We start from the raw sequence: 26,225 nt of genomic DNA on the forward strand, positions 1-26,225 counted from the left end.
AGAGTCAAATTTTAACGAAACAGGTTAAATGAGGGATGACATGATGAGCAGGGAGAGGAATCAGAGTAGAAACAGAAAAAAAAGTGAAATAGAGGTAGAGATGTTGAGACAAGGAAAAGCATAGGTTTTAAGGAATTCTCTTATTCACGATTGTGTTTCCAATACTATGTCTAAACTGCACTATCTTTGTGCATGATGAGCAGATTGTGATCTTACCAATGCACTCAGGTTGAAAACCACTCCATGTGAGGTTGGGGAGACACGTGCGAGAAATGGAGCCCTGTAGTAAGTAGCCCTTTCTGCAGCTGAAGAACACAGTGCTGCTGATCTGTGAGAGAACACACATGATGATGGGAAACGGACATTGATATTGTACATAACTACCAGTATGTATTGCACACAGAAGGGGCAGTTTGATCATCATCTGTTAGATTGATCTAAAATGGTGATTTTTAAATATTTCCTATTTACTTCAAAAGAAAAAAATGAATGCTACTATTATTATAAAGTTAAAGAATTGGAGGGGCAATGCAGATGAGAGCATATTATTTTAACTTGAAGAAAATAACCGTTAACAAACATAAAACATGACAGTACATTGTCGCACTAATGTGGTTCTGTGCAAATCATAGTTGTGCAAGGAAAATTATTTGTTATTGTTTTCTACGCTAAACATTAAATTAAATGCTGCTTTTCAACAAGTTCCCTATTTTGTGTGTAAAAATGTAAAATGTTTCAACAATAGACCCAACAGACATTCTGAATTGGCATTGTAGGAAAAGCGCTTGTGTCACTAATAACATTAACAATGGCTGTATTCAAGTGTCCAACTCAGCCATGACAGTGTGACAGCGAACCCATGACCAGGACACTGAAAACAAAGCCGTTGTATGGAATTCAACCATCGTTCATTTTAGCACTCATTTCATAATTTCCAGTGGGTGTGAAATCTTAGCATTACATTCTGTGCAGAAAGTAATAGACGGGCTCAGGCAAAGAAAATCAACATGTTTTATGGTGTCAGAAGAAAGACTGAGCTCAGTGGTGGTGTGCTTTCTTATAACATTACTATTGCAGTAGTTATTAATTTAATCTTGCAGTCCACAGTGGAAAAATAAGGCACAGTAACAAAGAAAAATAAATACACATTGCAGTATATAGGTAAAAGAAAAATGGCGTTACGGGCGTGCATTTGACTTTTGTTCAATATATGCATTCAATTTCCTGTGGGAGCACATTTTCACACCTGGTAGCCTTGACTGTTGTTCTGATTTCCAAAGAGAGGAGTGCCAGGGTCTCCACAGGTAGTGTGACTGGGATCTGAAACACACACACACACACACACACACACACACACACACACACACACACACACACACAAAACAGTTCTTTGAATACTACTTTCACAGCTCACATTTAATATACCCTGCTGTGCAAAGGTTTTAGGCACTCTACATGTTCAGATTCTTATCCATCACAAAATACCATTAATAGGAGTCTTATTGGTGCAAAAATCACACAAAGAGTCCCTGAGAGAATTTGTGTTGTTATAAAGGCAATGAACGCTAACCTTAAAATATTCATTTGATTCAATTTTTCTGTATTCGATTTTGTATGCTGGTTAAATACTAGATTTGAAAGCGTCCTCACTTTACTTTTAGTGCTCTCAAACTTTTGGATCGCGCTGCACATGTCACTGGTGGGGAAATTACATGTCTCACAGACCTGGTGTGAAATACTGATTGTAGGAGGAAGCTCATAAAACAGTTCATGTTGGCAACCACTCACACATAAACACGCACACAGATATGCGTGAAACAGACACAAACCTACACAATCACACACATTAAATTGTTTCTTCTATTTGCACTCTGAAGCTACTGTATCCCCGTTCAGAGCAGCTTATAACATAATGACAAAACTCTCAGGTTCTTATCAGGTGCACACTCTGTTAATCACTCAACAACTGCTTTGCAAGAATGTGTTTCATTGAAGCGTCCCTGCAACAACAAATGCATTCTGTTCATTAACTACAGTAATTCTACATTTTCCACACTATTACTCCAAAACATAACTGACTGGGTCATATTGTTTGCACCCTACAAAGTGTTGTGACAATCAAGCAAGTTTCAAAATTGTAATCATTACAATAATTCTACACAGACGGACCACCTTCATTATATCTTGGTTCTTAAAACGACAGCATAATCTGCAACATAATGTCTACCGTATTTATTATAATAATGAAATAACAGCTTATATTTTGTATTCATGTTTTTTTTTTTTTTTTTTTTTTTTAAGCAAGAAGCTGCAAGAGGCCAGTCCTTACAGTGAAATCAAAACCAAGAGGTATTACAGAGGGTGCAGTACAGCAGTGTCAGCAGTAACCACGCACTGTGAATATACAACACATTTTGTTTTGAAATGACTGACTCTCCTTAAATCTTACTTTAACCTTTCCTACACGATGGGCTTTCAAGCGTGTTTCAACAAAGTGGCTGATAAATGATGCATCAGTGGTGGAGTTACTCGTGACTTTGGCTATAAGGAATTTATGTTTACACCAACTTTTATTGGGTCAAAGGTTTGAATGTGTTCATCTTTCATAGCACTTTAAAGACCAAAACAAACCTGAAGGCTGGAAAATTGTATTTCATTTTATCTTGAGATTGTTTCTGACCACACAGCAAGGCGTCCTTGACTGCTTTCAACTGCATCATCCACATTTATACCTTATATGGCATTAGTCTTCCTTGTTTAGCGATGCTGGAGGGAGGTTTATCGCAGCAGGAGGCAATACTTTCTATGGCACAGGTCCAGAACAATAGTAGTATGTTTGGTTCTGGTGCCAGTTGCGTTTTGCAAGCACGGCCCACATGCAGGTTGGCAGCATCACATTTCATTCATGTTTGTCACTCACAAGTTGCAGGTGGATTTGTGAAAGCTACAGGCGTCTTACGTGATCATACACAAGGCACAAGTGTATTGTTTGCTCCGATTAGTAAAAATTAACAGTACAATTAATTGATCATGTTGAAAATCGCAGCTTACATGCTGCAAATGTGGCGAAACAGGCCCCTGCTGCTGTGTTGTATCACCAGGACTAAAACATTTCCACAGATTTTCGACATGGTGAAGACAAATTTGACTGAACCCAATGCTCACTCTGATACTGAAAAAAAGAAATGTTCAGGGATGTTTTAATTAATTACACAAGTCAGACTTGACAAAGTAAATCAATATTGCTTGTTAGCTGGGTCAAACAGTTTTTAGATGCTTTATGTCTTGGTTGTGAATGGCAATCAGGACTAGAAAGGAGCAAAATGCAATAGTCGGCTAAAAAGAAGCTGCTTTCATACTGACTCTAGTGTTATAGCCTTGTATAAAAGTAATGCTATACATTGTATGGATTTATGAGCTGATGCCAACCACCACACCACAACCACCACAGTAGCTTACCTATGCAGGAGGGTTGCGTGCCACTCCAGGCGCCATCATACTGGCAGTATCTCCGGGTTGATCCAACTAGGACGAGGGGAGGGTAGCAGGAGAAGGAGACAGAGGAGAGATAGGTGAAACCTCGGTCCTCCCTCCTCCCCTGGGCTGGCATCCCCGGGTCTCCACAAAACACAGCTGGAAGGAAGAAAAAAGATGGTAACATAAGGTGACCTTCTACAGTTGTTGGGTTGTAATCGGATATTTTCCTGAGTAAAAACATCACACAGGAGACATATATACCATACATACTTGTGTAAAACAATGTCAGACACAAATCATGACATGTAATTTGATCGGGCGTTTGAGCGTGGTGCCACTTACGGAAGCACTGTGGTTTCTCTCCACTCCAGTTGCCGTTGCCCTGACAGGTTAACACAGTGGGCAGGGACAGCTGGTAACCTTGGTTGCAGGCATAGCTGATGCTGGAACCCCAGATGAAGTCTGTACCGACGACCTGTCCATTAGGGATGTTGGGCGGTGGACCACATACGATTGCTGCAAGGAGAAAAAGTCCAATAATGTAAAACAATGAAGTAAACTTGTGTCAGAGGTAGGGCTGTGAATTGTTAAAAAAAAATTATAATGGCAGTACTGACACCTTGACTTGTTTACTTGGTTACTGAATGATACTTTTTCCGATGCAAATTATATAAAAATCCATTTAAACAATGATAAAATTATGGTACACAAATACACGTATACAAATACAACATACAAATCTTTCCTTTTCATGCAGTTCAGAGGGGGATAGGTAGGTAGGTAGTTACTTTATTAATCCCCAAGGGGAATTTTTTTTAATGATAGTGTAAATTGGTAGCTCAAGTATGTTCCAAAATTGTTTTGATGTAAGATTAAATGCTGCAAAAGTTGTGTTTTAAAACTAAAACAGTATGGATGTATCCTATGTACATTTGGTTCCGAATGACAAGGCATTTTCGATACTAGATATTAACAAAGCAATTTGGTTGGTGCCATAAAAGTATCTAATTTTGGTACCCAGTCCTAGTCATAGGACTAATTGTGTAACATAATCATAGCTCTACCTCATAATTCAGCTCATTCTATACAACTATACCTTTACAGACTGGTTTGGTGCCGTTCCAAGTGCGGTCCTTCGTGCAGATGAGAGAGGACGCCCGGTCAGCGTCCATGGTGAAACCAGGAGAACACTGGAAATTAACTGTATTGTTGTAGGTGAAGTCGTTCCCAAATCTCACGCCATTGGCTGGCACGCCGGGATCACCACAGTTGATTACTGTAATATGAAAGTGGGAACAAATGCATACTTTAACATTAAAGACAGACTTTGAAGAACACAAGGACAAACGCTGACACTATTTGCTACCTCATCGTCTGATAATTTATTTTGTTTGAAATTTGACTGTACTAAATAAAGTAGGAGATCAATACCACATACTTAAGATGAAATACAAACAAGTAAACAAACAATTTAGAATCACACGACGGATGGAGGCTCAGAGTTAATGAACTGTTATATGCACTTGACATAAGCAGTTCACCTCACACACTTAATGGTCTAAAAAGCATTAGTTGGTGTGTCTTCATGGGCGATTGGTGTTTCATAAATATATGGACAAACCCTTTTAGATAATACATGCACACAGCACATATTTTTACGATGTAACTGATAGGCTATAATGACTAAGCATGACTTAATGGAATTTATAGGAAGGAACTGCCCTCGTACTTTGACTTTTTTTCTGTTTTCAGGACGCACGAAGAACTAAATCTGGTGATGAGTCACCCTCCACAGTCGCTCCCCGAGTTTTCCGAAATGAACCACATTTCTCCTTTAATGTGTTTACATCCTGCAGGGAAAACACTGCGACTGAGCAACAACTGAGAGAATTCCACCGTGTGACTCAGCGGCATCATGGCTCAGCTCTGCTGTAAACGTCTAAGAAGGAAAATCCAAGGCACAGGACAACTTGCGCTCGCGTTGCCTTGGGACAAAAAAGGTATTGTTATAGGCGTACATCCAACATGTTCCAGTGAAATTCTAAGTAGGCTGAGGAAACTAGGCCTGGTGCAGGTGCAGTGTTTCTCCCGTTGACTGAGCAAGCACTTACATTTCCCACCAGGCTGGCAGGATCATGCTACCTGGAGCCACAATGCCTATCTGGGACTGTCTGCCCTGTAACAATACCTGCAGGGCTGAGATACACTGAGACAATTTCCCCTCTTGCATAACAATAGACTGGAAAAACAATCCACTACTTACCTGCTGCAAATGTAAATTGCAGTTACATTTAGTAGGCTGCAGGTCAAATGGAATGCGGAGTTGACCAAAATTTCAACTTCTAGAAGCAACCTTTGTCAAGTTAGCATCAAGCAACAGGAGTCATTCAGTCAGAAGTATTTAAAATGTCCCACCTTTACTGACAGTTCTGCCCAAGTGCGTCAGCATGTACCCTTTCACTCCTACGTATTACCGACTGAAATTCATAATGGTGCGGCTTAGGTTTTAATTGCGTCCATTCAGAAGAAACTGGTTCTCCTAATGGCCTCTATTTTCTCGGGTCTCTTGGCGCTGTACGGAAGCCGTATGCCTTTTGTGAGACATGATGACAAAGGGCTGGCTGTCAGTCAGGCCTGTGCACTTTGAATGGACCATGACTCAAACCAATTTCTTCCTACTGGGCCTGGGAACAGCACATCATCGCTAAAACAGGCTACATTACAAGCAATTAGCATGTCTTCAGTGTTCTCTTCCAGTTCTTGTGTAACTCCTTTGCATAACATGACCAATTCAAATCAGCATTTCCCTTCTTTACTGGGTGAACAATTAACAAATAGCAAAGTGTAAAATACTGTTGCACAGAGAGAAGCATCACCAACAAGAACATGAATTCCTATTTAAGCACCGACAGCAAGATAAGCACTGCACATTCATTCCTTAAAGCTCTTATTTAGTGAGAGGTATTAATTACCTGAACACTCTGGCATGTTGCCAGTCCAGGTCCCGTTCACAGTGCAGTGTCGGGTAAGCAGTCCGGTAGAGTAGTAGCCCTCCCTGCAAGAGTAAGTGATGGATCTGGAAAAGGTTAGGCCATCGTGAATGAGGATCTGGGCGTTTCGGGGAGTTCCTGGATTTCCACAGGAGATGACTGAAAACGAAAGAAAAAGAGAAGACAGGAGAGAAGATTAGCAAATATTCATTGACAAACTAAATCCTAAGTGAACATTAGTGAAAGTGTGTTACATGTCTGTGGTGTAGATAACATAAGGGTGGGTCTGTTGGCACAGTACCATTGCGGACTACATCGAAGCTTTTTTTTTTTGTTGAAAGATCAGAAACCAAAATCTGAATTATATATGACAAATTCCCATCACCCATACATTGCTCACTCATTTTTTTCATCCACTTATTTCTTTATTTAACTAATCCACCTACCAACTTAAAACCCTAAAAGTATGTATATATCCCTATCCAGAACTGCATATCAACTAATGTATGATTTCAAGTCAGTGATCACTAGTCAGCAAACAACTGACAACAAATATTTTCTTCTTTTGAGTATTTCCAGGGACCCATGAAGGTTTGGTTTTCTTAAAAGATCTCTTCCCCAATGTTTTCTACCATGCTATTCATATGTGTTTTAAATGTCTTATGCAGATTAAACAATACAGAGGTTGGTTTTCTCCAAAATTCCTTTTCTACTTGATATGGATCCTCACTCGGTTTGTTTTCTCTTTCTCTCTGTTCTTCATCCACCCACCGTACCACCACCACCCTCACGCTCCCCTGCATCCTACTTCATAAGTAACTCTGCTTTGATGGACACATCCTTTGCTCAGAGAATCCCTTGGTGTCTGTCCGGCCGCCAGCGATGGTTCAGTTCATTACAGTCTCCAGCTTGCCCCGGGCCCTCGGAGCCCCGTGGGCATCGCCCTCCCATAATGACCAGATGTGGCCTGGCCCCTTGAAGTCTGTGCCAACAGAGAACAGGTGGGCAACCTCAGCTAGTGGGCATACCGCACACATACCAGAGAGGGAAGGACACAGAGTGAGGCGAGGGAAAGAGGTGGCGGTGGTATGAGGAGAGGGGAGTCGCGTGGGTGTGTGGAGGGGGTGTTAAGTACAACTGAAAATAGCCTGGGAGACGCTCCTGGAGATAACACACTGTATGCTTGGATGATGGGAGAAAAGGACCATGTTTATGTGGAGTAAGACAAATAAATACAAGACAGCTGCAGCTAGAACCTGACATTTGGAAAACTAGCTTGTTAATGATTCTATCAGTTTAGTGTGCAGTATGAAAAAAAACAATACAAAAATTAAAGATTTCAACTTTTTCAGGTAAACTTTATTGTTATTAACACTAAAAGTTTATATGAAACCTGATATCAAAAGGTAAATAGACAACAAAGAAAACAAAAAAACTACCTAGATATTGAATGTGTAGATTTCATACAAGGTTATTGTTCATGCAAATAAACCAAACATACTACTGATATTGCTAACTAATTTGGTAATAATCTCAAGTAAAATGTAAACACTTCTTACTTTCAATATTATCCTTGACAGCCTCTTTTGATTTTACTTTTGCTGCATTCAAGATGTTTGACATTACAAAAGAAGAACTGCACTCTGTTGTTTTCATATTGTGTGTGATGTCTTTCTCCTGTCTCTGCAAATGTAATACCATCACAATCGATCAGTCACGCACAAACTACACATTCAGAGAATTGCTTTAGTTTGCTTTTTTTTTTTTTTTTTTTTGGGGGGGGGGGGGGGGGTGTAGTAGAATGAATGCAGCGTTGCACATTGACAAACAAAATTAAAAACCTTTTGGTGTTCAACAGAGGAAATATTTTCTGTTACGTCCTCCATTCTGTCTTGATTAATCACTTGCAAACACACACAAAACACAAGCAAACAACCAAAATCTGTCATTTAAATTGAAAAGGCAACTTCTGACTTCGAAATCAAGGACCATGAGTGCAGTTTGAACCACAATCTGCGGTTAGGCGAGAGGATTTCTTCAGATCAGGTAAAACAGTGAGATATAAATGACTGAAGTCCTCACATTGCAAGTGCACAGTTTTTGCCTCTAATTCACCCATCAATCACTCACATACTAGCAGAGTTACCATTAGCCATCGAGAGATACTTGGGGTTCAGAGTCTTGCCCATGGACACTTTGCCAAGTGGACAGAAGGAGTTTGAACCACAAACCATGCGATTAGTCAACAACCTTCTCTACCACCTGAGCTATTATCAGACATTGTCTGGGATATTATTATGTGGTTTATATTACTTAAGAAACTACTAAATATGTTTACAAATGTGTATAAAACAAATTCAGAGTGAGGAAAGAAAGAATAAAATAAACAAAACAAAACCTCCAAAAAAAGACTGGCTGAAAATGAAACAAAAGAACATGTAGATGTCATATATATATATATATGTGCATATACAGAATGTTTTCCACCATCTTTCCAGGTTTAAGTTGAGGTTGTAGCAATTAAATCAGTAGCCCACCACATGCCTTTCCTCCTCACCCAGCACCCATCTCCTCATCAGGAATCCCAAGATGTTTCCAGGCCAGATGGGATATTTAATCCCTCCATCATCTTCTGGGTCTGCTCTGGGATCACCAGTTGGACATGTCCAGAATATTCCCACAGTGCATAGGGGAAGACAGCGTGACCTGATTCCTTAACTGGAGCAGCTGTTCTACTCTGAGCTCTTCCTTCAAATCAAAGCTGCTCGACAAAAGCTCAAAGCTAGGGAAGAATTGGAATTTAAATTGATTGATAAACTGAGAGATTTATCTCAGCGCTCAGCAAGTTCTTCTCCACAATGTAGTGGATGCCACACCGATCCACCTATTGAAACTCTCACCTCACCAACATTTATTCACTCCTTCACGTACGAGAGCAACCTTGAGATTCTGTTTAAAGAATCACAAACAGGATCTCTGATAACGCACATGTTTTGTGAAGTACTTGAATTACCACTGAGTATGCATACAAAGCTTGTGCATAAATCACGTGAAAACCAGACTGCAGGGAGTTGTAATTTCAGTACGTCATACTCTTGCAGGTCCACCACAGGAAATGTGGAAACACATATAATTGTTGGGCAGACTACCCACGACCTCTGTAGCATCTTTGTGAGGACACAAGGCTGGAATCAATCTATCTTATCCTTAAGTCTGACAATTTTTGTCACTTTCCTTCCTTGAACATTCCTGCAAATGCTGAGCAGTGTGATCTGATGTGCATGGCTTCCCATTTAAAAAAAGGAATAGACCACCCCTCCTACCAGTCCATGTTTGTCACAAAAGAAAAACACATACATTGTCACTAAATATATTTCTTACCATGACACTCGGGCTGTGTGCCCAGCCAGGTCCCATTGGCCAGACAGGTTCTCTCCGGCGAACCCTTCAGCGCGTAGCCGGGCTCGCAGCTAAAGCGGACAGCACTGCCCACAGTGAACTCTTCACCCAGACGGATGCCATGCACAGGAATACCTGGATCTCCACACAGACCCGCAGACTCCCCTGAAGAGATACAAAAAAATAATGCATACATTATACATGAAAATGTGACAAATGTAACACAGAACACACTCATATTTTTGACAATACAAACACACAATAGAAGTGTACTCTCCACGAGTGATGATTTTATATTAAAGCAGTATAATAATGATGTGATTAGAACAGGAGCATACTGTCGACCACCTACCCCCCAACTTCCATCCAACAGAAAAATAATTATTCCTCAACTCCCTACAGAGTGACTAGCTTCCCAAACACATTCTCTATATTTTTTTCAACACATAGAAAATGTACAACATGATGTGACTTTTTCATTCCATTGTTCTGACATATATTTTGCACCCTGCTTCAATAATCCCAGGTCCTCCATTTAAAAACAACCACAAAACATTTAGCACCGATGCACACTGCTCTCCCTGCTCATCGTTTTACAAGGAGCTAGTCAACACAAGAAAGTCGTCCAAATCTTTATAAAAAGGTTGTTTATTGCCAGTTGAGAGAACACTGGCAATCCTGGGGATATATATATATGAACGTCATGAATTATGACATTAAACTGTCAGTCCAATTTTATTGTCACACGACACAACTTCACTCGGTTTACGTGTTTCTGTATTTTTGTTCATTTTCCGACAACATCATTGTGGATATGTGTTTAGCATGTGTGACGATAGTTGAAGCAAATCACAGTTAGAGGGGAGGGAGTACGGGGGGGGGGGATGTCTTTATACTGCTTCATAACCCAGCTGAGGTGTGGGCGTTGATGTTCCTCAATCTAATATGAGCAGATTAAAACAGTTTTATGGAGGACACTCTCTTTGTCCTTGAGGCCTGTGGAGCAGACAGGCAACTCCATCTTTGGTCCACCTAATCCGCTCACCACCTGCAAACAGCTGCCACCCATACCCTGTATTTGTTGACCTGGTATTATGAGGGCATCAGTGTGACTGGGTGGTGATATTACATCTAAATTAATCAAGTATTAGAGGCAGAAATGAAAGAATAAGATAAAAAGATGGGTTTTGCAGCATATAGCTCCAAGTATCATTGAAATAATGTGTCTTGTCACAGTCTTTTTTATCTTGAAGTTCATCTTGAATACGCAGTAAGCCCTCTGTTTCCCAAAATATTGTTGGCTTTAGCACACTGAACCATCGATCTGGGTGTAGGTTTCCGTACCGGAGCAGTGTGGTGGTGAGCCGCTCCACTGCCCGTCCAGCTGGCACATTCGCGTTGTGTTGCCGATGACGGTGCGCTGGCCGATGCAGCTGTAGCGAATGACTGAGCCTACTGTTCGACGGTCACCTGAAATCTGGGCGTAGGGAGGCATGCTGGGGCGATCGCACAGCACCACTGTCCAATCAGAGCAGAGATAAAAGAGAATGAGTGTTTAATGTGTCACTTGTAGAATATATTGCCTGTACATTAAAATGGAAACATCTTCACGGTTTCCCAGCGGTTGAAAAGTTAAATCTTTGCTGGTTTTCTTTTGTTATATATTTAATGGTGAGGCTGTGGGGATTTTTCAACATTGTATTAATGTTAATGCAGTTTCATCTTTAAATAATTGTTTAATTGTAAAAACAAGCCAGTGATTTTTGTTTACAATGACTCAGCGCAAAAATTGTGTTTAAAATAGGAAGGAATCAACATACTTCTGCTTTAAGGAAATCTATTAACTCTTTTAGGGTGGAGTGGGGGCATAACTTCATGAGCTGTCTTCGTTTTACAACGTAACTTACAACCAACCCCCTCAGGTTACTCACACAGGCATTTGGGCAGAGAGCGGTCCCAGGTGCCGTCCCCCTGACATGAAATAGCGCTGGTGCCCAGCAGGTAGTAGCCTGGGTTGCAGCGGTACGACACAGTGGTCTGGAAGCTGTAGCGATGCGGCCCGCTGGGCAGTACCTGCCTGATGCTGTTCTCTACATGACCCGGCTCTGTGCAGTTCACAACTAGATACAGGAGGAGAGAGAGAGAGAGAGAGAGAGAGAGAGAGAGAGAGAGAGAGAGAGAGAGAGAGAGAGAGAGAGAGAGAGAGAGAGAGAGAGTATTTTAGGTTCAGGTTGATCGGTTGTTGAAGCTAGAGATTTATTTATGTAATCTATATTTGTGTAGGGACAAGTACAGTATGTAGCATAAACAATGCAACACACCACAGCATTTATAGCCTCAGCTGATTTGCAATTCCCGTCCCTAGATGGGCCTTTAAAATACAGAACATCAACGACTCACAACCCATTCACAGGGGGCAATCCAAATCATACATACAACACTAGGTATGCACAATCAAAACACAAAAGTTAACGATAAATACAGACAGATTACATGACAAATTTATATAAAAATGCACCATAAAAGATGCCAAATCATTCATGACTACATGACTGCTCCCTCTTTAAAAACGGTTTCTGTTTGAGTTTAAAATGATCCAAATAAGGATCCAATTTGAGTTCGGTTGGCAGAGAATTCCAAATGCCGATCCCCTGGAAGGTGAAAGATGTTCGTCCAGAAGATGATGATTCAATCTTAAAATCTTTTTTTTTTTTTTTTTTTACAATTATATGTTAAATGTTGAAAGCAAGAAAGATTAAAGGGATTTTTGTTGTTGTTTTGTTTTAATATGATAATATAGCACATGTTTTGATATAGATATGACTGTCTCCCACACAGAGAACCATTTTTTCCTCTTCCTGTAACACTCTTCCTGTCGATTACTCTCCCCATCTTCCACTTCCACCCATCCAGCATCCATCCATCCAACCCAATCAAAATGAAGTAGGAGGCAGGCTCCGGAAATAAACATTTGCTTCATTAGAGGCAGTCTCCTGCTGGCCGCCGTGGTGCAGAGATGGTGATGGATGGAGAGCTCACAGGAGAAGAGGCACCATGTCAGCTCAGCACCAGATGGAGAGAGTTAGGGAAGGGGAGAATGAGGAATGAGTGAGGAGAGAGGGGTCGCGAGGGGAGGTGTGGTACAGTGTCAGTGAGGAAGAGGCTCTGACGGTGGAGAATATATTACAATTCATGATATGAATCCATCTCGTGTCTCGAACACAAGTTACACAAACCAAATTCGTACATTGCTGAAACAAAGTCAGCACACGGTGAGTGACAGTCACTGTCTAGCCTATAGTGTTAACCACAACTAAATGTGTTCTACGATGCCAAAGTTCTAATGGTTTCTAAAACATTGTCTGGGAGTGCCAATGCAGCTATTATGCCCCAGTTTGCCTCGCCAGTCTTGCCCCCGTGAGTGTGTCTTTGCTCCAGCCAAAATGAACCTATTGTATGCTAATGTACCTAAAAGCTTGCTCATTTTCATGCTCCTAAACTGGCCAGCAGAGCTAAATCACCCCCCCCAAAATACCTATTATAATGTATTCCTTCTAGTGGAGCACTGACCTGTGGTGCCATCATTTACAACGTACCGCATAATAACACTACAAAGTGAATTTGAAGCAGTAGAACGGTTTCGGTGCGACACTTTCCGAGCTTGGAATTCAGTTTTTTGAAAAGCGTTCCAACAGTCATCTAAAATGACTGACCTCCTAGAAACTTCTTGTGTGTGGCCCAGTGGGCAGAGAGAGGAGGAAGCGAAGGCATAAAAAGGAAGAGAAGAATAAAAGCGAGAGGGGAGGAGGAGGGCTGAGGTAATTCATTTCTCTTCGACTTAGAAGTGGGGGACCCTGGTCACCCTCTCCTCCTCATCATCCTCTTGGCCTCCTACCAAGTAACACTCCTGTAAGTGGCGTGTCAGAGGCTGTTTTTCTCTGTCCTGTGTCTCTTGCCTTTTATCGCTGAAAGACAAATAAACATGTGCGAGTCATCCGAAGAAATCGCCGTTGCTGTGACTCAAATTGGTGATTAGAGAGGGATAGAGGACTGGCTGTGCTGGCGGTTATTGATGGAGCCGACAGACTCTTCCAGTTAAAATCTAGACCAGGGAAATCATTACCTTTGTCTGACTGACTCCTGTTCCACCCTTACCTCTTTCACAGCCTTCTGCATCTATCCCTTACCCTGATCTCCCTCTCAAAGTGCAGCTGCTTCGGTTTAGTGCAGACTAAGGTTTCCACTCAAGGAGGAAGAATGTGCTCGGCAGGAGAGCACACTCCACTAAATATGTCTAGATTGGCATAATGAAGCTGATAAATATGATTGACAAAAATACCTCTGAGCTACTTATGTCTCCATATCAACAGTGGGGATAATGGCCATCAAAACAGACGCCCATACCAACCCACACACACACATGCAGCAAAGCCCACGTAGTCTTCACATAAAATGCATCTCAGAGTCAGCATCTGCATTGAAACAAGGCCAATGCTAATATGATGCCACTACTAGAGCGGAGAGATTTAAGGCGCGTGTCTGAAAGACAATCTTGCCAGCTTATGCATGCAGCAGCCAAATGTACTCGTCTTTTTTAATAACTGAAGAAGGGTTCCTGTGAGACTTGTTGCCCCTCCTCCCCTTATTTAAAACAAACTCATAACTCAGTCAGCCACTGCTTTTGTCACTGCCTTGTCACATTCATGGCCCGACCTTGCGAGCGGACCCCCTTTCTGTGCCTGTCACAAAACCTTCAGTTAGCAGGGACTTAGAGACAGACGCGAGCGACAAGATACATCGCTTGTCGCAAAAACACTGCCAAATAACGAGTCCTCATTCAAAAAGGAGCGGGGGGGTACTTCTTATTCTAAGCAAAAGCCAGGATGCAGGTCTCCAAAGGCGGCTGTCTTTCATACGATCTCAAGGATCCTGTGATTGTTTTTGGCTGCCTTTGCACAGTTATTAACGAAGTTTGTTTCCCTGACAGACAGGTGAGCCTTAGGGTGGAACAGAGGGAGTGAGGCTAAGAGGAAATAACATCACATGTAAAGATTATCCAGAACCTCCAAAGACCATGTGGGTGAGACCGTGGTAATTAAATAATCCAGGCTTCTCTTTGGCTTTTCCATTCAATTTCTCCTAATATGCATCAGTTACACTCCTCCTTCCCCCTCCGGGCGCCTCTGTGCTAACATCTCCACTCTCCCTGTGATTGGGGTCATCTGTGGTCACTGAAGAAATGACCTTGCACAATACAGTAGGTAATGCAATACGTACCCACACAAATGGGTGAGAATACAAAAGGAGAACCATGCCCCCACCGGCAAGTGTGTGGCATGAATCACACTTCTTGGCAGTGTTCTCACTCTTTACTTCAGATATACACAAAGCTGGTTCACACAGAAATAACAGCTACAGAGTTGTTATGCTACACCCACAGTATACGATGTAGAAGTGCTGTGATTCATTTTATGTGTTGAAACATTTTGATCATATTTGGAAATAAAACGACGGTTTTACAATTTCTTATAATAGTAATTTGTTCTCATGAATAATAACTTTGTTTCATTTGCTTTTTAGAAAATAAGTAATGTTTTAGTGTGGTAGACATGATCAAGCATGTATTTTCCACTTGCTTTGCTTCTTTTTTTTTTTTTTTTTTTCATAAATCAAATATGGATAGTGCATCTACACGATACTCACTTTTACACTTTGGTAGGGCGTTGCTCCACTGCCCATTGCCCTGGCACATAGATTTCACAGCTCCTTGCAGAGCATATCCGGTATTGCAGACAAAGCGCACAAAATCATTTAAGTTGAACTGGGTTCCTTGGGTCAGACCAAAGGTAGGGTTGCCAGGGTGACCACATGTGATGGCTGAGAGAGTCAAGGGAGAAAGAGAGTCACGGTTACACATTGGTAGAGCAGTTTAATAAATTATGAAGGTTTAATATTTCATCGATATGTGAATTAACAAAGCCTGGATGAGAAAAGGTACCAAAAAGCACACTGAGCATTGAGATAATCAGCAATCATTCAAGCTCTATAGTCACAGTCCCCACAGGCAAACGCTGCATGTCTCTCATTTTGCCACTGGCCTCTTGTACAATCAGCTGTCTTATAGAGGAATACAGTGCGTGGTTTTGAAATAATGATCTCTGAAAATATCTCGGTAAAACTTGTGCAGGATCTTCCCGTAAAATTATTTACTAATTGGTGATCAGTACCACACGGCCCGAGTCTAATCACACTAAATTATCAGTCAGTATTTGCCCCAAAGTAGCCTGATCAGAACATCCCAAGACAGTGTATGTCCTTACTCATTATAGTTCATTGGAGCAACCATAGGAAGCTGAGAAAAGCACTCTGTTGCTCTGTTTTTTGGCTGGACTGCAACAACGGTGCAGACACAAATGTCTGTCACTGGTTAAATAATTAAAGTTACCGTATTTTTTGAATGGCCCTCATTTCAAATTAAAAGCCAGCTAGCGTTTCACACACGGCCCAGCCATATACTTGGTTTTGATGTAGTCTTCATTTTTGAGCAACTTGCTAGCTTACAAATGTTCCAAGTCGGAAGAATTAGTATGAAGCACTGCTTTGATCATCATCAGAGTTTTCAACTATAAATTATACCATCCGTAGCTTTGCTAGTGACTGACTGTTCTTTGTGAATACTTACGAACACAGACAGGAGTACGTCCTGACCAGCGGTGATCCTGTTCACAGATTCGCACTGACACGCCAATGAGACGAAATCCTGGGTTACACTGGTACACAACGCTGCCTCGATAGTTATAATTCTCCCCGTTGATCTGGCCATTCACTATTGGCTCTGGGGTGCCACAATGGCCAGCTGTAGATGAGTGAAGAAGAAAAAAAAAAAAATCAAGGTCACATACAGTATATGCACTTTGAATAACCTTTGAAGCGAAGCACATGAGTTTATGAAGTTGTAATCATTTTTGGGTGCTCACCTAGACACTGGACCTGCGTTCCACTCCAAAGCCCGTTGGACATACACTCTCTCACCCGAGAGCCCACCAATGTATACCCTGTGTTGCAGGAGAAAATGGCTGTGGCTCCAAAAACAGTCAGTGTTCCAATCTTGTTGCCATTTGGTGGCGTCCCAAGGTCCCCGCAGGAAATTACTGAGATAGGAAAATGACATAATATACAGCATTACAATCCCATATGGTCAAAACATAATGAAGATTACACATTTCTTTTGTTTGGTTTTCTTTTCTTCTTTGGTAAATGCATCCAAATGTGTCTTATTTTCACGTGAAAATAAGACACATTTGGATGCATTTACCAAACTTGGGCGATTGCTTTTTTTCTGGCAGAGTTTTGTTTATCTGTCACTGTAAATAAGGCTGTTGTATAAAGTAACAATAAGACAATGGTTTACACTTACTGTCACAGACTGGGCGAGGATCTGGGTGGTTCCATGTGCTGTTGGCCTGACAGCGAATGACCCTTTGACCCTTGTAGTAATATCCCGGGTCACATATGAGCATCATTATAGCATCATACTGGTTTTGAGTCCCGTAGATTAATCTCCATCTCCCGTGTTCCACAGCAGAGTGGCCTATGTCTGGGCAGGTAACCGCTGGAGGGTCAAAAGAACATTATTAATTCAAAGATCTGTATTCGGTTGTGGTCGGACATTGATGTTTACTGTAACTACTGTGTTGATTGTATCTTGCAATAGTTATTACCAGTTGAGTCACAAGAACCTTAGCTTTCCATAAAGATGTCACATGAGTCTACACGTAAACTTTAGCACTGTAGACGAGCACGTCGATGCCATTAAAACTCAAACTATCCAAACGTTACAGGGTTAAATCATCAAAATAATTTGAAGTGCTTATGATCACAAACCATTTGGATATTTAGGAATTTATATATATGATAATGTGCTTTTCTTAAAGTTTAAGAGTTTGCTCTAAGCAATAGTAGGACAGTAAGAGAAGTACTCACGAAGACATCTGGGAGGGGCCTCTATGGAGCTCCACCTCCCAGATTCCTGACAGATGACTGAGGTTGTGACCGGCCCGGCGAGCCGAAATCCAGGATTACACTGATACGTAGCCCTGGCTCCAAGAGAGAAGTCCTGGCCGACAATACTGCCGTTAATAGGAGGAACTGGCATCCCACAGGACATGACTGGAAGAGAGAGACGGATGTGCCAGGTAGGTAAGATACAATAAATACAATACTAAACAAAATTGCTTGGGAGGAAAAAAAGCACAGGTAGCACAGCATATTTTAATAAGCATCTTTGTATGCAGAGTGTCTGGCTCACAACAGGCCTGCTGTACAAATACACTCCAAGAGTGTGCAATGATGTGCAGCAAACATTAGCTTGGGCCACCATCTGCACAATAGTAAACAATCAAGTCTGGAGAGAAAACATGCTATTCATGTGAAGATTACACCTGCTGCAGACTTGACCAGACAGTGAGTCGCTGCCCTGCTGCTCTCAGCGTTTGCTCGAGTTGATACTGTTAATAAAGCTGCTTAGAATCTAGACTGTGGAAGCGGGAGCACTTTATGCTTTTGTGATGAAATATAGAAGAAAATCTGAACTAAAAAAAAAACACAGTTCATTGATAATGCAACTCAATGCAGATGGCACAAAAAAAAGCACTTTTAATGTTGACACATTTCCCCTCCCAGCCATGACTTGATATATACACTTTATTTTGTTTCTTTCAATAACAAAACCTTCAAACTTCGATAATGAGTCACAGTTTAAAGTACGCAATTGTTGATTAGATTTCTTATCATTCTCCCTTAAAATAATGTGCACAGTGGCAAGTAGAAACCTGTGACTAAAACCCACAGGACTACCACATCAAGCAATCGAGCTCAGGTAAACCAAATACCATTAATCTGAGGCTGAATCTTCAAAGCAGCTCTAAATGGTGAAGTGAGCTTCCTTGAAGCATGCCTCAGGCTGAGAGGCTGCTGCTGATAGCACTCTGTCAGCTGAAATCACACTTTGATCCAAAGCAAATGGATTCAGTAACACTTTTTTCAATCAAGTTAAATCAGAATGAACTTACAAAACACATTTGCTAGAAAAAGGCCTTTTTTTAACTGCAGCGTGCCAGTTAGACTCCGCGCGTTGAAATCCTATTTTCTTTGCACAATCTTTTCATCACTTTCGAAAGGTGGGACTCGATGCTGAATGAGTCATACTGACAACATTTCACACAGTTGAGGGATAATTGTGGAAGTTGATTTGCATAAAACATTTGACATTATCCTGCTTTGACTAATCTTATCAAACAGATTTGTGTCACTTGAATATAGAATAATAAGACAATGTAGGCTCTCATCTTTAGTTATGACCCGCTGTTATGATTGGGCCCTCACCTTGGCAAAGTGGCACCGGTGCATTCCACTGGTAGATCCCCTGTGCAGTCCGGGTGCATGTGGCGCTGCTCTGGCCAATGAGCCGGAAGCCCTGGTCGCAGCTGAACCGCAAAGTGCTGCCTAGCTTAGTTCCGGTCAGACTGTGCACTGTGCCATTTACAGGGCTGTTTGGAGGGCTGCAGTAGGCCGCTATGGAAAAAAAAAAAAAGGAGAGAAAGAGGTAAAGATATGAATGTGCATATTGATAGTGAAGTGTGTTCAACAAGCATAAAAAACAATAATCATGCAAGCTGTTATTGGGAAGGTGAAGGATTAATGTGATTCCACTAGCACAGAGCCCCAGATATCTTGCATTGTCTACGCCTGGTGAAGTAAAGCAGGATATGTATTAATACAAGCGCCACAATCCAATCTCTTGCAGGCAAAAACTGCAGTTCTGAGACGAGGAGAATTGATTAAAGGAAACTAATGTTCTGTAAAACAAAACAGAAGTTTGTCAGCAGCTGCAGAGGAGGATCATAAACGTGATGGAAGCATAATAACAGGAACAAAGTATCTGTTTTTATTTGTTGGTTATATTGGTGGCAGCAATAATCATTAATCATCACAAATGGTGGCGGCAGTGGGTCCAGTTTCCAAAGAGACTGCAGATCTCCCAGTAACAGTAGCATCACGACACATCTGCTGGAAAATGAGAGAGTTTCAAGTAAAACGAACACAGATTACAAAAACATTTAAAGAATTATGTGATGCAATAATGTGACACAGATGCTCATTGTGGGAAGAGAATCACAATGACCACATTACATTTCTATAAAAATGCTAATTCAGACTCAAACTGCTCGCATGTAGCAATGAAAACTGTCTTTCAAGTTAGTGGGGATTTTTAGCACCACGTAGACAATCAGATAAAACTCCCTCACTGTATAAAATCTTAAAGCCATGTCAATAGTAAGTATTCTGCATTTATGAGCCGCTGCTACCTCACAGAAATTGTACCAATGAGACGGAGAATTTGAGACTTTTCAAGTGAGCTGACAGATCTTTTTGTGGCACTGAAGAGCTTTTAGATAAAACAGACTCTGATGCAGAATTTGACACTGAGGTTCGCTAAGAAAGATGTGAGATTTCTTCGGATGATTCACAGCAGATGTAGTTCAAGTTCTTTCATCAAGAGTGGCACATAGACGTGAGGTTAAAATACTTGATGTCTCTGCTGTCGTCAGAGGACGGATTCTCGTGAACGGCCTCCATGTTGACGACATGGATAAGAAACAGAATGCACGCACCCAGTTTTCAAAATAAACACACTGTCAGAGCTACTATATGTGTTCCTCGGCAAGGCTTTCTCCTGTCATTCACTGTGATTGGCGGCTTCTGAGACCCCCTTGAGTTAAATTCCTCACTTCTATCTGTGCGTCATGCGTACATCTTTCTGTGTTCATTGCTGCTCTTCTTTTGCTTGTTATAGTGTACAGCTTGTTGTTCTTCAATCAGCCCTTCAGCTCAGAATAAATCACATCTACATGGGCAGGTGGCTGGATTGGAATAGATAACAGATAAAGGGAGGAATACAAGAGACGTATAGGCGTAAAGAGATAGTGAGGAAGATAGAGACAGATTTGACTGTAAGTTGATTGAAACTATGGAGAAGATGATCAAGCATAAATGGAGTGATAGAAACAGTTAGTGAAGTTATGGATGGCGAGTACAACAGGAAACTGAGAGGAGACTTCTGCAAGTTGGTAATGAAAGACCCGCCCATAGAGACAAAAGGTGGATTGATGATGAGGAACACAGCTGAATACATTGCCTGCACCATCTGTTTCTTCCTCCCCACCAAGGCACCACAGAAGGTAACTCCACATTGACCATGGCAACTTGTGGGCTTCTCAGGCATCGCTTAGTCCGTCTGTCACTTAACCTGCTACGGCAAAATCCATCACTGCTGCTAAAAAAAAAAAAAGTAAAGGAGGCAGGAGGAAAACAGGGCACAGAAACGACAGAACATCCGGTCGGGGAGGCAGGAAGATCCACTGAGAGAAGGAGAGAGGCGATTAGTCAATCTGGCTGAGTGGTGTTGATACAGAACGGAGGGAGCCTTTTAAATATTTACACAGTCATAATTCACAGCGAGTTATGCAGGTGTCGTATACCAACAGATCCTTCATGGGAGCAGGACAAAAGAGAAGAGTAATATTCAATACAGGAAGCACTGTTTACTAATTCCCCTGCTGCTCAGCAAGAAGTGTTGCAGACGTCTGCCGCTCCGGTTAGGTTGTCATAGATATGGGTCATACTTCTAGTTGTTTCAGCTGCAGTTGGACGCTCAAATGTTGATGTTCATTGACAAAGTAAACTTCACATCCCACTGACGAGATCAAGCTTCCAAAAAGGTCTAGAAGTCAAACATCACTTTCATCCTGATTCTTGTTGTTCTGGGTCTGTACCCTCATGGTTGAAATGCACTTATTCTAAGTCGCTTTGGATAAAAGCATCAGCTAAATGAAATGTAATGTAATCCAGTGAATCAGTCATAATGTAAATAAACCACTGCAGTGAAATCATTTGTAAAGAAGCTTTTCAATTCCTGGTTTCTCACCTGAGTAGCGTATGCGGAAGCCTTTGTGGCTGGTGGTGTGATCGAAGGACCAGTGCAGGTAGACTTTGTTACTGGAGCTGGTGATGCTCAGTGGACTGGAGTAGTTACCACTGAGGGTGATCAGAAGGGGGCTCTGTCTGGATGGGCCTGGATCAAGACAATGACAGAGACAATTATTAAGGAAAATCAGCGATGAAAGTCCTATGACTGAAAAAGCAAAAACGCACCAATGCTTTTATGTAAATAAGAACTAGCACTTGATTTTTAACCCATTAAGAACCAAGGCTACCCCTAAAACAACCTCCTACAACAAACAAAAATTCTGAAAAACATAGCACACTGCGGGTCTGAAAGTAGAGGCTTATGCGGGATCATTGACCCACTTAGATCTGAGGCCAATTCTGTGCAGCATATTTCTACCAAATGTGCCTCGAACTGATACACCATTTAACAATATATTCTAAAATTACTCAACTTGTACATATACATTTTTTGGACATGCTGAAACACTGAATTTGATGTGAATCATTTTATTTATTAAAGACTAAATTTTCAATAATTGGTTTGGCAGGCCCAAGGTTAGCGAATATCTGTTCCCCTCCATTCGGCAGAAGATAAGAAGCACTAATCAGCATCACTACTGTATACGACCACCATTTTCTCAGCAGCAGCACGGCAGAGTTGCTGACTGTGTCTTTAATCACATGCAAATGTACAAGGCAGATGTAGATGTTATGTCCCCATTAAAAGGTGCCTGTGTGTGATTTTCTGTGAGCACAGACAGAGAGTTTTGTTAAAGACAGTAAATTTAGCTGTCGGGCTCATTTTAGATTTTAAAGTGTTGTTATTTGTCAAAATTAGTCTGTGGGGTCGAGTTGATGATAAACTAATACCTGTAGCGGAAGCACCTAATCCAGCTAAAATTCTACTTGATAGATAAGTTGATAAAAAATAATGTAATAATGAAATGAACAGCTAAATAGCATACTGCATGTAAGCAATAGTTTGCATTGTTTCACTGTCTTAAAAGATGTGGTGACTTACCGTCAAAGACTTCAAGCTCATCAAACTGCCGGCTGGTCTGGAAGTGCTCGATAGTGAAGGTAATGTTGTAGCCGGGTTCGACTTTGACCACCCAGGAGCAGGACTCAAAGTGGGGGAAGCCGCTGCCTGGCGACTGACTCATGATGACACCTGTGGAAGCTGTCAGTATCTCGTTCATGGGACACGTCACTGTTGAGGAAGCAGAGATACAAAAAAAACACCCAAAAAATTTACAACTTTTATTTTGAAGTATCGGAATTATGATCCCTTTATGCATTGCGGTTGTTTCACAGCTGCAGATCACGTCTAGTTTAGTGCATTTAATTTACCTTGAAGCACAAATTGGATTGCTTTGATCCGCATTGTTGCTGGAGGGCAACTCAATGTGACTAATGCATAGCTAAGCTAATTGTAATTCTGGTCTTGGTGCTCTCACAGGAAGACAAAGCTTGTCCATGCAAAGTCAGACCAGGAAATGGATTAGACATTATATAATATTACTGACTTGCCATCAGCATATTCCCTCCTCTTCGGCAGATGTGATGCTAACTTGGCAGCTAACCCCCTCCCCCCCCCACCCCCCACCCCCCCCACACACACACACCATCAACTGGAGATCTTGTGGGACATGCCCACGACATGCTTTGACATTTTCCAGTGGTTTCAGTCTGCGTTATCAGACAGCGACACAGCGCTTCTGTCTGTTGTGTTTTTGCTGAAATGCTGTGAAGCCGACCACTTAATCTGCCAGAGCTGTCTGCATGACAAACAAACAAAAATCAAACAAATAAAACAACAACCCCCCCAAAAAAAACAAGCAGCAATGTGAAAAGATGCAACATGCTGTTACAGCAGCACAATGAAACTGATATATTGTTGTTCTTATAGTTGACATTTCTTTTGCTGCGTCTCTCTGATTTCTGCAGAGGTACTAGATTGTGAAATAAGTGAGAAAGATATACATTTGTTTTTTCTTATTTGCTTGTAATTGCTTTTGTAGCAAAATCATTTCTGTAAATGATCTCGCTTCTGAATTAACTGTTTTTCTGCTGTAGATTACAGCTTCCTGTGCTTTCTACAGCACATTCATGGTATACTGTAAAATAATCCTCCGAGCCTATTTTGGCATACATAACGGTAGTTAACTGTTTTAACACTGAAGCTGGAACTCAACCCAACAGCTTGTTAAGGGTTTAAGCAATTAAAAAATACCATTTCATACTCGCAGAAAAAAAAACATACATTTGCCTTGTTAAACACAAACCAGAGGCTTTACTTACTATCATAGGAGACATTGAGGAAAAAAAACACATGCGGACTTAGAAATGTGATTAAAAAGTACTTCCAAGTGCACATGACGAGGTGCTTTTTGCATGCACACACGTTTTGCATGCGTTTGTCAAGCAAGTGTGGCAGAAAAATTAGCTGAAGGGTGGAAATGCCCCTGCTGTGTGGCACAATTTGAATCCCCAAGCAAGTCCTGCCTGAGGGTAAGACAGCACTTGGAACTTGCAGGACCTCCATTGCATTGGAGAAATGTGAAATGCTCTGAATATAGTTGAAGCAGCGCCTCCTTTGAGGGACAATGTGCGAGTGTAATTTGTTTTGTGTACGTGGATGGGCTCGTGTGTTTGTATCGATGCATGATTGTGTATGCCTTGGCTCAATCACACTCCTCTGTGTGTTCATTATTAAATCTGCGGATGGCAGACAGCCTGGATTCAACAGCATCTGCAAATAATTCTTCGCATTTGTTTTGCCGTGCTTGGCATGTCGACTAGGTGACGTTTACTGCCCCGGAAAATCGCAGCTGGTGTCAGGTAAGTTGTCACTCACAGTGGGGCATGTAAACATGACTTTAAAATCAGGTTTGTGTCAAACACTTTTTCCAAAACCTTCTGTCACTTGTTGCATTGTGTCGTTAGCTGCAAATCCCTTAAACCAACGTTGCCAGAAGGACTGAAATAAACAGTAAATATCTGCAATCGTCGTTTACCAAAGATCAGAAAACAGTAATTAAGATAGTGTAGAATGCAGATAATGTTGAAATTAGCAATTCTACAAAGTATTTCTGGCATCGATCTTTAGAAATAAAGTGACCGTAATGTATGATGATCCTAAATTTCAACAAGTCTGTGAAATCATTTACAACCTCAAGCAGCCTCAGTGGATGTCAAAGGTTTAAATCAATCAATGATGAGGAAACCGATTGCGCCAGGAAGTAGCATATCAAATCAAAGAGTGAAGTTCATGAAACTACCAATTCTGGATGAGATGTGAGTCGTCAGTGACCTTTCAGGAAGCTCCAAAGTGTCTTCAAAACAGCATTCAGCTCGTCTCGGAGCTGATGGAAAGATGAGCAGCGGTTCTTATCTATTGGCTGCTACTTATTAATCTAATCCACTTTGAAATGAAGCGTCACTCTGGCTGTAAACAAAAAGGTATTAGGGAACTAATCTGACAGGTGGAAAAAGGCAGCCTCGACGCACAAGGTGAGATTGACGCTGATAGGGCTCAAAATGAAATCTCACTTTAATGAGACGTGGAATGACAATAAACGGGCAGCAGGACTGGAAATCAGCAAAACACCCATCCTGTTTGTGTGTAAATAGTTCATGGTAAGCAACAGCTTCCCAATAAAAGATGCAGTGGAAGGCGTTCGTGCAGACAAGCACAGGTGCATACACATCTGCATCCACACACACATTTGCGCTCTCCAGTGTGCAGGCATGGACGTACGCATGCATAAACCCACAATATATTGAGCTTGTAGTGCTGCAGTGCTGTTGGAATGTCTTTTCCTCATGTTGGTATTTAATTAGCATTAGCTAAGAAGCGATAGTGACCTGATTGAAGGGGATGGGCCGCAACATAAGTATTAGCGTGGATCAGGACCTAACAACTCAGAGAAATCAGGGATGACAAAGAAGATGTGAAAAAGGGGGCAGCTGTAATCCATTCTGCGAGACTAAGAAAGGGGGCCAGAAAAGAAATGATAATCAACAGAATTGAAAAAAAGAAAAAGAAGCGAGGGAGGCGAAGGGACGAGGATCAAGAAAGCTCCAGTAACTAGCTGGGAAACTAATGTGATAGATGATTATTGCAGGTTTTAAGCAGAAATCTGTCAGGGGAATAAACATGGGGATTTTGGATCATCAGAACTCATTGTGTTTTCATTAATGAATTCAAGCTTTGCTGTGTGGGATGCTCGAACTCCCCATGGTCTCAGCGGACAGCAGACGGCTGAGGGTCGGGTTACAACCATTACAATTAAAAAGAAGGCAAATCAAACACTGAACAAATCAACTTGTGGCACCAGTGGCAGGAAA

General features: G+C 41.5%; 1 protein-coding gene across 1 annotated transcript in view; it reads right to left on the minus strand.

Moving 5' to 3' along the window:
* Positions 1–26,225, minus strand: part of csmd2 (CUB and Sushi multiple domains 2) — a 248,411-nt gene that overhangs the window by 15,779 nt on the left and 206,407 nt on the right. The window contains exons 48-64 of the mRNA XM_069177064.1: positions 22,897–23,085; positions 21,853–21,999; positions 19,251–19,439; positions 17,850–18,035; positions 17,284–17,478; positions 16,844–17,017; positions 16,549–16,722; positions 15,570–15,743; positions 11,798–11,986; positions 11,211–11,384; positions 9,849–10,031; positions 6,450–6,626; positions 4,574–4,753; positions 3,820–3,993; positions 3,460–3,633; positions 1,247–1,320; positions 217–328 (exon numbers count right to left, since the gene is read on the minus strand). Coding sequence (XP_069033165.1) covers positions 217–328; positions 1,247–1,320; positions 3,460–3,633; positions 3,820–3,993; positions 4,574–4,753; positions 6,450–6,626; positions 9,849–10,031; positions 11,211–11,384; positions 11,798–11,986; positions 15,570–15,743; positions 16,549–16,722; positions 16,844–17,017; positions 17,284–17,478; positions 17,850–18,035; positions 19,251–19,439; positions 21,853–21,999; positions 22,897–23,085 — 2,865 coding nt within the window. The remainder of the gene's footprint in view (positions 1–216; positions 329–1,246; positions 1,321–3,459; positions 3,634–3,819; positions 3,994–4,573; positions 4,754–6,449; positions 6,627–9,848; positions 10,032–11,210; positions 11,385–11,797; positions 11,987–15,569; positions 15,744–16,548; positions 16,723–16,843; positions 17,018–17,283; positions 17,479–17,849; positions 18,036–19,250; positions 19,440–21,852; positions 22,000–22,896; positions 23,086–26,225) is intronic.

The sequence above is a fragment of the Embiotoca jacksoni genome, unplaced genomic scaffold (assembly GCF_022577435.1).
Source record: "Embiotoca jacksoni isolate LCO1_2020_lvr unplaced genomic scaffold, fEmbJac1.0.p SCAF_7, whole genome shotgun sequence".
NCBI lineage: Eukaryota > Metazoa > Chordata > Actinopteri > Embiotocidae > Embiotoca > Embiotoca jacksoni.